General features: G+C 42.5%; 1 protein-coding gene across 1 annotated transcript in view; it reads right to left on the reverse strand.

Moving 5' to 3' along the window:
* The window catches only part of STAB2 (stabilin 2), a 125,387-nt gene that overhangs the window by 20,453 nt on the left and 92,308 nt on the right, over window positions 1-12,626 (reverse strand). The window contains exons 53-59 of the mRNA XM_075856671.1: window positions 9,835-9,981; window positions 5,687-5,743; window positions 4,859-4,985; window positions 4,463-4,612; window positions 3,000-3,104; window positions 558-665; window positions 168-361 (exon numbers count right to left, since the gene is read on the reverse strand). Of these exons, the coding sequence (XP_075712786.1) occupies window positions 168-361; window positions 558-665; window positions 3,000-3,104; window positions 4,463-4,612; window positions 4,859-4,985; window positions 5,687-5,743; window positions 9,835-9,981 (888 nt within the window). The remainder of the gene's footprint in view (window positions 1-167; window positions 362-557; window positions 666-2,999; window positions 3,105-4,462; window positions 4,613-4,858; window positions 4,986-5,686; window positions 5,744-9,834; window positions 9,982-12,626) is intronic.

Consider the following 12,626-nt stretch of genomic DNA (forward strand, 5'->3'; position numbering starts at 1 on the left):
GAAAAAAACTAAAAATATGCATTTCAGTACATGACAGAACCCAACCAAGAGCCCATCATCTCCCAGTCAACATCAAATGATGGTTTCTAGCAAAGCATTTATGTAAGAGTCAGACAGAAATAGATTTTAAATTGCTTTGTTACATTTTACCAGAACATTAGACTTACTGGTCCAGTCATGGTACAGATGGCATGTTCGTTGCAACCACCATTCAGTCCATCAACACATGGGTTTATGGCTGTACAGACTTTTCCATCTCCACTGTATCCCTTCAGACAGCTGCAGGTGACTTTAACACCGTTTTGTGAGCACTTAGCATTCGTGTCGCACCCACCATTATTTGTCTGGCAAAGTTTCACCACTAGAGGATAGGAAGGAGCTCCGATTATTGAAGAGTAATGACATACTTTCAGTAAATATAAGGGTATTAATTCTGTAAGAACATCACATGACCTATCATCATCACCAGTGCCATCTAAAAAGTTAATTGACTCAAATTTTTATTTGTGTTTTGGTGTTGTCCTCTTATGCACATATCAGTGTATGTGAGCTGTTACCTGTGCATGTTCTTCCATCCCCTTCATAAAACTTTTTGCATTCACAAGAATTCTCTTTCTTGCACACAGCGAAACTAGAACATGGAGGCGTGCAGATGGGTGGCAGCACTGTAATAATAAAATATTGTATTAAATATAGGTTATAGTTCTAAATAAGTTCCAACATGCTTCAGAACACTGTAAAGTGGCAATTCCTATTTCGGAATGGCTTCTCTTGCAATGCCTCTTCATGCCATGCAATCCAAAAAAAGCAAGGTACAGGCTAATCTCATACAGTGTGGATTTAGTCAGTATTTTGTATCTGTTTTCTTTAAAGCCAAAAGCAGGAGTGCAAAAAAACGTCTTTCCATTCATTACACCTTTTCTAGCTTCCACTGCTGGTTTTGGCTTAAAAGTAAGGGCGCAAAATACTGCACTGTGTGAAAGTGGCCTACATTTGTATGTACAGATGGCCAAAAACAAGATGCATATAAACATTGTGAGATGTTCCCCTTCTCTCAGGGGCAGACACAGAATTAATAGGGCCCTTGTGCAATAACAGTTTATGGGCCGCCTGCTCTCAAATCATAGTGCATCCCCTTATCATAGAGAATGTCTCCAAAAATTCACCAGTAACTGTTAACTGTGAAATTCATTAGCTCATTCCCTCACATGCAATCTAATAGACAGTAGGATTCTGCTTTCTGATTTTGTGGTAGCAGAGTGCCCCCTTAACTGCTGGGCCCCTGTGCGACTACACAGGTCGCACATATGTTATATCCACTCCTGCCTACTCTGGCTAATTCTGGCAAGATGGGGCAACAACCTTGCAAGTCATTCCGAAGGTGGACTTGTGATGCCTATCAGAGAAAAACCTGTTCTATGTTCTATTACTAATAAAGTGCTTCTTATCTGGCATATTGCAAAAAATATTGTCTGTCTATACAAATCTGAGAGTTTTTTGCTCTTGGGCTTATGAAACACTTTTTTGTTTCTACCAATGCTAAACTGCAAAAACGGTTCTTGTTGTTGTGCAGGTTAATCTGTGAAAATTACGTATAAAGGTGGCCACTATGTCAAAATGTATACTTCATATCTATTCCAATGAACGGAATGTCTCATAGAAGGTAATAAAATGTAAATCTGAGTGATAATTCATACAATATATAAAACCCTGCTGATCATTTTCAAATGTAAGCTTTGCATGTATCTGGTTTAACCCCTTTCCAACATTTGACGTAACTATACGTCATGGCCAGGAAAGGGTAGTATAGAGCGGGATCACGGATACTCAGCGGGTGTCGGCTAAATGTTACTAGGAACAGAAAAACTCTGATCCTGGACATTTAACCACTTAGATGCCACGGTCAATAATAGCCACAGCATCTAAGCGTTAGAAAGAGGGAGGACCCACTCCATCAACTCCCCGCGACGTGATTGGGTTTAATAAAGGCCCCTAGGTCTACTATCTTTGTGCTCCTATTAAGGCTTAATAGGAGTTGGTAAAAAGCACAATACATAAGTATAGCAGTGTATCGTATCAGCGATCCTATGATCACTTGTTCAAATCGCTCAGGGGTACTAAAATAAAAATGTAAAAAAGTTAAATAAAGTTTTTTCTAATATGCAAAAAATAAATAAAAAAAAAACCCTTTCCCTATTTTTGTCCTTAGAAAATATTAAAAAAATAAACATAATTGGTATCGCCACATTTGTAAAAGTACAACCTATTACAATATAACATTATTTATCCCACATGGTGAACACTGTAAACAAAAAGATAAAAATAAATGCCGGAATTGCTGTTTTATGGTAATCTTAAAATCTAAAACAGGTGATCAAAAAGTCGTATGTACCCCAAAATGGTACCAACAAAAAACTACAGCTCACCTCGTAAAAAAATAATCTCTCACACCGGTCCATTGACGGAAAGATAAACAAGTTATGGCGTTCAGAATATGGTGACACAAAACAAAAACTTTTTTAACAAAGTTTTTTCTTTGAAAACATCATTAAAAAAAACACATAAATTTGGTATCTATGTGTTTGTATTGACTCGCAGAACAAAGTTAACATGTCTTTTTTTACCGCTTGGTGAATGCCGGAATCATAGTTTATTTACGATTCCACCCAATAATGATTTTTTGTTTGCAGTTTTCCAGTACATTATATAGTACATTAAATGGTGTCATTAAAAATTACAAGCCCTTATGCGGTTATGTTGATGAAAAAATAAAGTTATGGCGGGGAAAAAACCCTAAATTGAAGACAAACGATATGATATCTGAGCTCTCATCTTGTTAGCTTTCTCCTTCCCCAAAACATCTGTTAATATCACATTCAACTGATCGACTCCTGTTCTATTGTGATCCTCTTTTATCTTTTTTTTGTTGAAATCAGTCTAGGTAGTTTGGCTCATGCATACAAAAATAATAAAACTAGTCCCAAAAAAATATTGGAAACCTAATTTTGTTTCACAACGTTTTCCAGTCCATTCTTTTTCACAGGTACATTGTCCGGTTCCACTGATGCCTTCATCACATTGACCATTTTCTGTGCAGTCACAGGCTGAAAGACAAAAACCACTAAATCGGTGAAAATTACCCATGATATGACTGTAACTAGTCACATGGAAAAATACATTTCATCAACATTGCTGTTGATAATTTGTTGGTATCTGCTGGTATATATAAACTGCAACAAAATAACAGACAAAAAAATTACAGCAAATATTCATAGTCCCGCAGCCACACTCAAGGCAGAGACAAGGAATAGAAGTTTTAGGCACCACCATATGGCTTAGGCCCTGCTCTAAACCTGTCCATAGGGCTCCATTAGACCGAAATCTTTCTTTTCCTCTGTCGGACTGTTATACATCAGTATACCTTATTTTTAGAGGATGGAATAGCATTGTAGTACCCGACAGACCCCATTGATTTATTGCGGGGACCGTCAGGGTTCTGTTGAGGTTTACGGCAATTTAACAGCATGACTAATGCTGCAATTTAGTTGAATCTATTGAAACTGCCGACGGAAATGGAGCGTCCAACACATATGTGAACAGTGCCTTAATGCAACTAAATGGAGACGGCTCAATTTTAAATATCTTGTCAGACGATTGGACTCCCATAAGATCTCCTACTGGAGAGTTACTGCATCACGTGTTATCAGTCTGGCTCACTTATTGAAGGTGCTAATGGGTTTAGAATCGTATGTATGCCCCAAACGTTCTCCCACAAGAGCACCTTATGTAGAGAATAAGAAATATGTGCTAGGCATTATGCTTATGATCAATCCTCTTTTAGTTGCTGTAACAAGTAATGTATGAGTAAGTAAAATGAAAAAAAAGTGTACCTGGAGAAGAGTGAATATAGATGGGGGTGGGGAACTGGATTATTGGACATACAGATATGTGAGTTCTAACAATCCAAAAAATCCAGTCTTCTTCTGTCAGGCAACAGAGGTTCAATACTGCACATTCAGTTACACGTAAGGCCCAATTCACACGAGCATGTTTGGTCCGTGATATACGGTTCGTATGTCGGCAGTATTTCCCAGACCGAACACACTGCAGGGAGCCGGGCTCCTAGTGTCATAGTTATCTATAACACTAGGAGCCCGGCTCCCTCAAGCGTGTTCGGTCCGGGAAATACTGCCAACATATACGGTCCGTATATCACGGACAGAACATGCTCGTGTGAATTAGGCCTAAGAGTGAATGCTAAACCAATGGTAGTGGTGAACTATCTGGTGGATGAGCATATGACCTGTACAGATGGAGGTGGTTTCATCAGGATAATTTCCTCTGACCCCAAGGAAGAAATGTCCAGCACTGCCTACATTACTTGAGTGATAAACCTGTAAAATATTTCTTCATTCATCCAACTACAATAACAAGCTTTGTAAGAAACATCTTAGTTACATACATTTGCAGTCTAGTCCATATCTTCCAGGAATACAGGACTCACAAGCCGTTCCATTAAATCCTTCTGTGCATGTGCACTCTCCAGTGCCTGAATAGCCATCATTACACTTTCCATGTTTATTACAAGGTGTTTCTGGACTCCCAGGACAGGCTGCCAATACATAAGTTTTTATCACATCAGAATAGATAGGCATTGACGCTGAAGATGGGGGGAGGCTTCAAATAGAATGTCCATAAGGATGATCAGGTAACGTTCACCATAACTTCTTTAGGGTATATTTGCTCATAGGTCTGTCAGTAGCAGCTATTATTACAATGCTAAGGGAAATTTACATAAATCTTGTAAGTGGATAATAAGGAAAAGAAATAGTGATTATTAAGGTGGTACAAAACTGACCTTGGCAATCCTTCCCAAAGTACCCTTTGCAACATTGGGACATCCAAAGTACCATGGTGCACTGCTGGCGACAACCCTCGATACGTCTCCAGGAGCTAACGTCATATGTACACTTTGTCTTTTGGCCCTGTGAGATAGATTGTTGTTATATATGGAAGGTTGAATTTAAAGGGGTATTCCGGTTACAACAAGTTACCCCCTATCCGTAGGGTAAGGGATAACTTGCTGATCGGTGCTGTGTCCGACAGCTCGGACCCCCACCGTTTACGAGAACAGGGGTCCCAAACCACTCATTTGAACCGAGCGACAGGTCGCTCGAGCGCACTACCGCACCATTCATTCTCTATGGCAGCGCCGGAAAAAGCCGACCACTGCACTTGGCTATCTCCGGTGCTCCCATAGAGAATGAATGGAGAGGCAGTGTGCATTAGCGACCTGCCACTTGGTTCAAACTAGGGGCTCGGGTCCCCATCTCGTAAACGGTGGGGGAGTTACCCCTTACCCTACGGATAGGGAGTAACTTGTTTTAACCTGAATAGCCCTCTAAGCTATGTGCTTGTTATTTAATTAGTTTGCAGTGTTTTGGGAGCTTTTTGTGTACTCCTGTTTCCACTTTCTCTGTGATTTTCCACTTGTGACTGTGTTAGCAAGAACAATTCATGTTATCAAGCACACCTCCAAAAACATTACTGCATCAATCTTGTGGCATACTCTCTACACCTTTGAAAATTCCAGCCTATAGGCTGTTCTCTTCCTACCACATTTACCTCACATGGAGAAACGGGAAACGTAGCAGAATATTTAAAGGTTTATTGTATGATAGTTTACCTTCGGTTTGCTTCCTGCAGGACACTTTGGAACATTAAAGCACAGGGCACATTCTCCCTGTTGAAAGTCAATAAAAAAAGCTCTTATTATGCATCATTCAACATGCAGCCTAGTTGTTATATTATCACTGTAACACATATATCACTGCCAGCGGCGTAACTAACGCGGTAGCAGCCGTAGCCGCTGCTACGGGGCCCGCGGCTTGAGGGGGCCTGTGCCGCCAGCTGACACACCCCTCCCATATGCCTGGCGCAGCCGTTACGGCTGATACGGCGGTAGCACTGCTACTACGGGGCCCTCTCCGCCGAGCCTCCAATAAGTATGGGCCGGGCGACACAGGCCCTCTCATGCCCGTAGGCGTCGCTAGCACCGGAGGAGGCCCCAGTGCTAGCGACAGACAAATACATGCATTAGCGCTGAATGGCCGGGCATGTTCCATGCCCGACCATTCAGCGCCTTACAGTGATGCTGATTGGCGGGGCAAAATTACTTGCTCCGCCAATCAACGCCTTTCAACTACGCTAGCGGCGCGATTATGTTATTGCGCCGCTTCCGTGCTTGAAAGGTGCTGATTGACGGGACAAGTCATTCTGTCCCGCCAAACAGCATCATTGAACGACGACGTGTCGTTCAGCTCCAGCCGACCTGCTCAGAAGAGAGCAGATCTGCATTGCCATCGGACGGTGCGGGAACGGGATCATGTGAGTACGTAAAGTTTTTCGTTTTTTTGTAATCAAACTGTAAGTGGCATTATGTATAGTGGGGGCTCTATCTACAGGTGGTGGGGGTCGTCTATATGTGGGGATGTGGGCCACTGTATATAGGGGGTCTATATGTGGGCCACTGTATATAGGGGGTCTATATGTGGGGATGTGGGGCACTATCTACAGGGGGTCTATATGTGGGGATGTGGGACACTATCTACAGGGGGGTTATATGTGGGGATGTGGGACAATATCTACAGGTGGGTCTATATGTAGGGCACTATATACAGGGGGAGCTATATGTGATACACTATACAGGGGTGGGCACTATCTATAGGGGAGCTATTTTTAGGGCACTTTCTATAGGGGTGGGCAAAATGTGGGTCACTATATACAGGGGTGGGTTACCTGTGGGGCAGTAGCTACAGGGTGGCTATATGTGGGACACTATATACAGTGGGAGCTATATGTGAGACACTATCTACAGAGGTGGGCTATATGTGGAGCACTATCTATAGGGGAAGCTATATGTAGGGCAGCATGGTGGCACAGTGGTTAGCACTATTGCCTTGCAGCTCTGGAGTCCATATGTGGGCACTATCTATGGAGGGTTGTATGTAGGGCACTATCTACAGAGGTTTCTATGCAGGGCACTATCTACAGAGTCTCCATGGGGATCACTTTCTACAGGGGGCTATGGGGGCACTATCTACAGGGGGCACGGTGTGTGTGTGTGTGTGTGTGTATGTGTGTGACAGTGTATGGTACTATTATAATAAGGGACACAGTGTATGGTACTATTATAGTAAGAGGTGCAGTGTATTGCGCTTTATTATATTTAGAGGTGTATAAAATTTTAACTTCGTTTATATGTGCAGAAATGTTTTAAAAGTGAGAAGCTGAAGACATCAGAGCGGAAAACTACAGAAATGGGTCATGGCCAATAGAAATCCATCATAGAGGTCTGGACCGGAGGGAGAAGAAAAGAACTAGAATCTGAGACGTCACCGGTCAGTCACTTAAAGAGGCTCTGTCACCAGATTTTGCAACCCCTATCTGCTATTGCAGCAGATAGGCGCTGCAATGTAGATTACAGTAACGTTTTTATTTTTAAAAAACGAGCATTTTTGGCCAAGTTATGACCATTTTCGTATTTATGCAAATGAGGCTTGCAAAAGTACAACTGGGCGTGTTGAAAAGTAAAAGTACAACTGGGCGTGTATTATGTGCGTACATCGGGGCGTGTTTACTACTTTTACTAGCTGGGCGTTGTGTATAGAAGTGTCATCCACTTCTCTTCACAACGCCCAGCTTCTGGCAGTGCAGCACTGTGACGTCACTCACAGGTCCTGCATCGTGTCGGCACCAGAGGCTACAGATGATTCTGCAGCAGCATCGGCGTTTGCAGGTAAGTCGATGTAGCTACTTACCTGCAAATGCTGATGCTGCTGCAGAATCAAGTGTAGCCTCTGGTGCCGACACGATGCAGGACCTGTGAGTGACGTCACAGTGCTGCACTGCCAGAAGCTGGGCGTTGTGAAGAGAAGTGGATGACACTTCTATACACAACGCCCAGCTAGTAATAGTAGTAAACACGCCCCGATGTACGCACATAATACACGCCCAGTTGTACTTTTACTTTTCAACACGCCCAGTTGTACTTTTGCAAGCCTCATTTGCATAAATACGAAAATGGTCATAACTTGGCCAAAAATGCTCGTTTTTAAAAATAAAAACGTTACTGTAATCTACATTGCAGCGCCTATCTGCTGCAATAGCAGATAGGGGCTGCAAAATCTGGTGACAGAGCCTCTTTAATGTAAATGTTTATTCTGCCTCTAATCAGTACTGTAGTCACTGTATGATCTGCAGCATGATAATAGTTGGTATGTATTTTTTGTGAAACAGCATCTCCCAGCATATCCTCACCATTGTTCAAGCCATGCTGGGAGCTGTAGTTTTAACCGGTACAAACCTATACGGCAGGGGTTACATGAAATTGAGCTGTATTTGTTCTGGTGTTGTATATATGTACTGATCTTGGTTCTGATGCTGTATGTAAGTACTGAGCTTTGTTCTGGTGCTCTATATACGTATTAGATTGGTTTTCGTGCTGTATATATGTAATGAGCTTTGTTCTGGGGCTGTATATATGTACTGAGCCTGGTTATGGTGCTGTATATATGTACTGAGCTTGGTTCTAGTGCTATATGTAAGTACTGAGCTTTGTTCTGGTGCTCTATATACGTATTCGATTGGTTTTGGTGCTGTATACATGTAATGAGCTTTGTTCTGGGGCTGTATATATGTACTGAGCTTGGTTCTGGTGTTGTATATATGTACTGAGCTTGGTTATAGTGCTGTATTTATGTACTGAGGTTGGTTCTGGTGCTGTATTTATGTACTGAGGTTGTTCTGGTGTTGTATATATGTACTGCACTTGGTTCTGGTGCTGTATATATGTACTGAGCTTGGTTCTAGTGCTGTAAATATGTACTGAGCTTTGTTCTGGTGCTGTATATATGTCAGAGCTTGGTTCTAATGCTGTATTTATGTACTGAGCTTGGTTGTGGTACTGTATATATGTCAAAGCTTGGTTCTGGATCTGTAATTATATAGGATATATTTATAATAACAAAATTGCAGGGCAGATGGAATTGTTCTCAACTCATTGTATATTTAATGGGAACCTGTCTGGTAGTTTTAACCCCTTGAACCTCCACTATGCGGTAAAACATGAACTGACAATATTTCGAAACATTCCCTTGCAGCAAAATCTTTAAAATCCACTTTTAAAACGGCACACACTATATGCTAATTACTCATTAGAGGGTCATGGGGCGGTGCCACTATCCTGAAGAGTCACATAGTCCTGCCTCCAAACCCACCTTTCCATGTTTAAGTGACATCTCCCTGGCTGATACAACTTTCTCGGATGCGCCATCGCCTTGTGGCACTATGCACAAGGGGGGCTGTGTGGCACTATACACAAGGGGGATCTGTGTGGCACTATACACATGGGGGAACTGTATGGCACTATTTACAAGGGGGGGGGGCTGTGGCTCCATCTACAGGGGGCTGTGTGGCACTATACACAAGGGGGAGCTGTGTGCCACTATATACAAGGGAGGAGGGCTGTGTGGCACTATATACAGTGGGAGCTGTATAGCACTATATACGGTGGGGGCTTTATGGCAATATCTACAGGGGGCTGTATGGCACTATCTACTCGGGGGAGGTGGGGGCGCTATCTACAAATGGGGTTTGACACTGTCGGGGCTGTATAGCACTGTCTACAGGGGGGCTATATGGCACATTCTACAGGGGGCACTATTTATAAGGGGGGCGACATGTGGCACCCGGGGGGCACCGGTCAAGTTTGCTATGGGGCCCAGTCTTTCCTAGTTACGCCCGTGATCACTGCCACAATAAGACAGAACTTACCATTATGTCAAAAGTAACCAAACTGTCACATCGACCCCCTAAAGTAGGTGGAGCAAGCAGGCAGTCAATACCGTATGCTATTCCTCCATTAAAGGCAAGCTGACGTTGGATAATCTTGCACTGTCTATTGTCTAGAAGAATGTCTCCCTAGAAAAGAAAAAAAAGTGTATTACTATCTAAATTTCTTGTAGGTGTTAGGAGAATGAAGGGCTTTCATTAATTACCTGGACACACACACACACACACACACACACACACACACATACAGGTGGGGCGGATACACTACGTAATAGCACTCAGCGTATCCGTCCTGTCTGCCGTAGGGAATTCCGGACGAAAAAGCGCACCAAATTGTGGTGCAGTTTTTCACCCGGAATGTCAGCTGCGAGAAACTGCAGCATTAAAGCCGGCCTGTGATTGGCTGCGGTCACATGGGATGAAGCGTCATCCCAGGAGAATGACACACAGACTCCTAGGTAAGTAAAAAAAATTTTTTGTTTTCTGAGTTCTGTTTTTTGCGGCGGGATCGCTGCAAAAACGCTGCAAAAAAATAAACTGCTATTTGATGCAGGATTTACATCCCCATTGAATTCAATTGGGAAATCCTGCAACATATAAGCAACGTTTACGTAAAGACAAATGACATGCTGCGGAATGAATGAATTTCCGCACCGCAGGTCAATTTCTGGGCGGTATTTCCACTCAGTGTTTACGCAGCGTGTGGATGAGATGTGTTTTACCTCATCCACTTTGCTGCTACTGTATTTGCTGCGGATTTTCCGCAACGACTTCCGTTGCGGATGTCCGCAGTATTTACGCAACATGTGAACTGGCCTTTACAGTATGTGTATCAGAGATGTGTCTTCTAACGAGCTGTGCACCTGTGTGTCTATCACGTGACCATGGACAGAATTTTATCCACTGGAAGTAAACAATGAATGTTCCTACTGAATAACAACAAGCAGAGATCTTGAAAAGCTTAAGAATTAATACAGAAATCATATTGAAAAATTGTATAACATTTTTGATTTGACAAAAAATTACATTAATTTTCTGAAACTGGACAACCCCTTTAAGCTAGGGTTACACTGCCTCCTTTGTGATTGGCTGGGACCTTGTGGACATGTTAGCTCATGACTGATCTTACAGGCGACCTGTATTAAGCCGCATAAAATGTGTGACTGGGTGCATTTGTACAGCTTGTGATGTCGTCCTTTCAGCCAGAATGTGCATCTGTAGTGGTCATCTTTCCCTAGCCTTAAAGAGGCTCTGTCACCAGTTTATAACTGCTCTATCTCCTACCTAATCTAATAGGCGCTTTAATGTAGATAACAACAGTTGTTTGTTTGTTTGTTTGTTTGTTTGTTTGTTTTGAATGATTTTTTTTTATTTTTGAGCAAGTTATGATCATTTTTAGTTTGATGCTAATTTGTTATAAATGCCCAACTGGGCGTTTTTTTACTTTTCACCAAGTGGTTGTAAGGAAATGTGTATGACGCTGACCAATCAGCGTCATACACTTCTCTTCATTCATGCCCAGCTTGTTTAACAGCACAGCGTGATCTCACGAGATCACGCTGTGACGGAACTTCCTCCTGCAGGTCCTTCACCGGAGCGACGGGGGAGTCAACAGACATCACCTCCAGCCGTGCCAGGACGTTTATCCGAATCTGCAGCGGCTGGAGGCGATGTCTGTTCAGTCTTCCATGGCTCCGGTGAGGGACCTGCGGGAGGAAGTCCCGTCACAGCATGATCTTGCGAGATCACGCTGTACAGTGAAACAAGTTGGGCATGAATGAGGAGAAGTGTATGATGCTGTTGGGCATTTTAAACACATTAGCATAAAACTAAAAATAATCATAACTTGGTTAAAAATAAACGTTTTGAAAAAACAAAAAAAAACTGTTATCTACATTATTAGGTTAGGTAGAAGGTAGGACAGTTATAAACTGGTGACAGAGCCTCTTTAAGTAGGTAAAGCTAAAGAGACTAGAAATAGAAAAAGGTACTGGACTATGAAATGATAATCTATAGCACAACTACAAGCTTTACATCCAATGGCGGATTAAGTGTACCATGGGCCCTGGGCTGTTGACACAACTTGGGCCCCCTCCTTCCCCCCTCACACGCAATCCAACCCCCACAACCTGCTGACACTGTACCAGTCAGTGCCACTGACCTGACGGATACAGGTTTTTGCACTAGATACAGCTGCTCTGTATTCAGGATATAAAGCAGCTGTATCTCAAAAAGTAAAAATAATTTTTAATAAAAAGTATTTAGAAAGTTGCACCAGACACTGATACACTGTTTTATTAAAGAAAAAGTAATACATAATAACAATAATAATAATTTAAAACAATTAACACCTCTCTTTAAAGTGTAACTAAACTTTTAAAATTTTTTTGACATGTCATACTGATATGTCAGAATTTTTAATGGGATGGGGGTCCGAGCACTGAGAACCCCACCGATCGCTAAAGTGAAGCGGCAGAAGCGCACGATTGAATGCTGCGCCACTGATTGGCATTCCTAGGAGTGGTGTACGTCCGTACACCGCTTGCTCGGCTTTCCGAGAAAAGCAGATCAGAAAGGAAGCGGCACAGCAGTCATCTGAGTGCTTCTGCGACTTTGTTTTAGCGATCCATGGGGGTCTCAGTGCTCGGACCCCCACCGATCAAAACTTCTGACATTTCACTATGACCTGTCAGAAGTTTTTTTAGAAGTTTAGTTTCACTTTAAAGGGATTTTCCCGTGAGGGAAATGTATGACATATCCTGTGGATCCTGTCA

Source organism: Rhinoderma darwinii, chromosome 3 (assembly GCF_050947455.1).
Source record: "Rhinoderma darwinii isolate aRhiDar2 chromosome 3, aRhiDar2.hap1, whole genome shotgun sequence".
Taxonomy (NCBI): domain Eukaryota; kingdom Metazoa; phylum Chordata; class Amphibia; order Anura; family Rhinodermatidae; genus Rhinoderma; species Rhinoderma darwinii.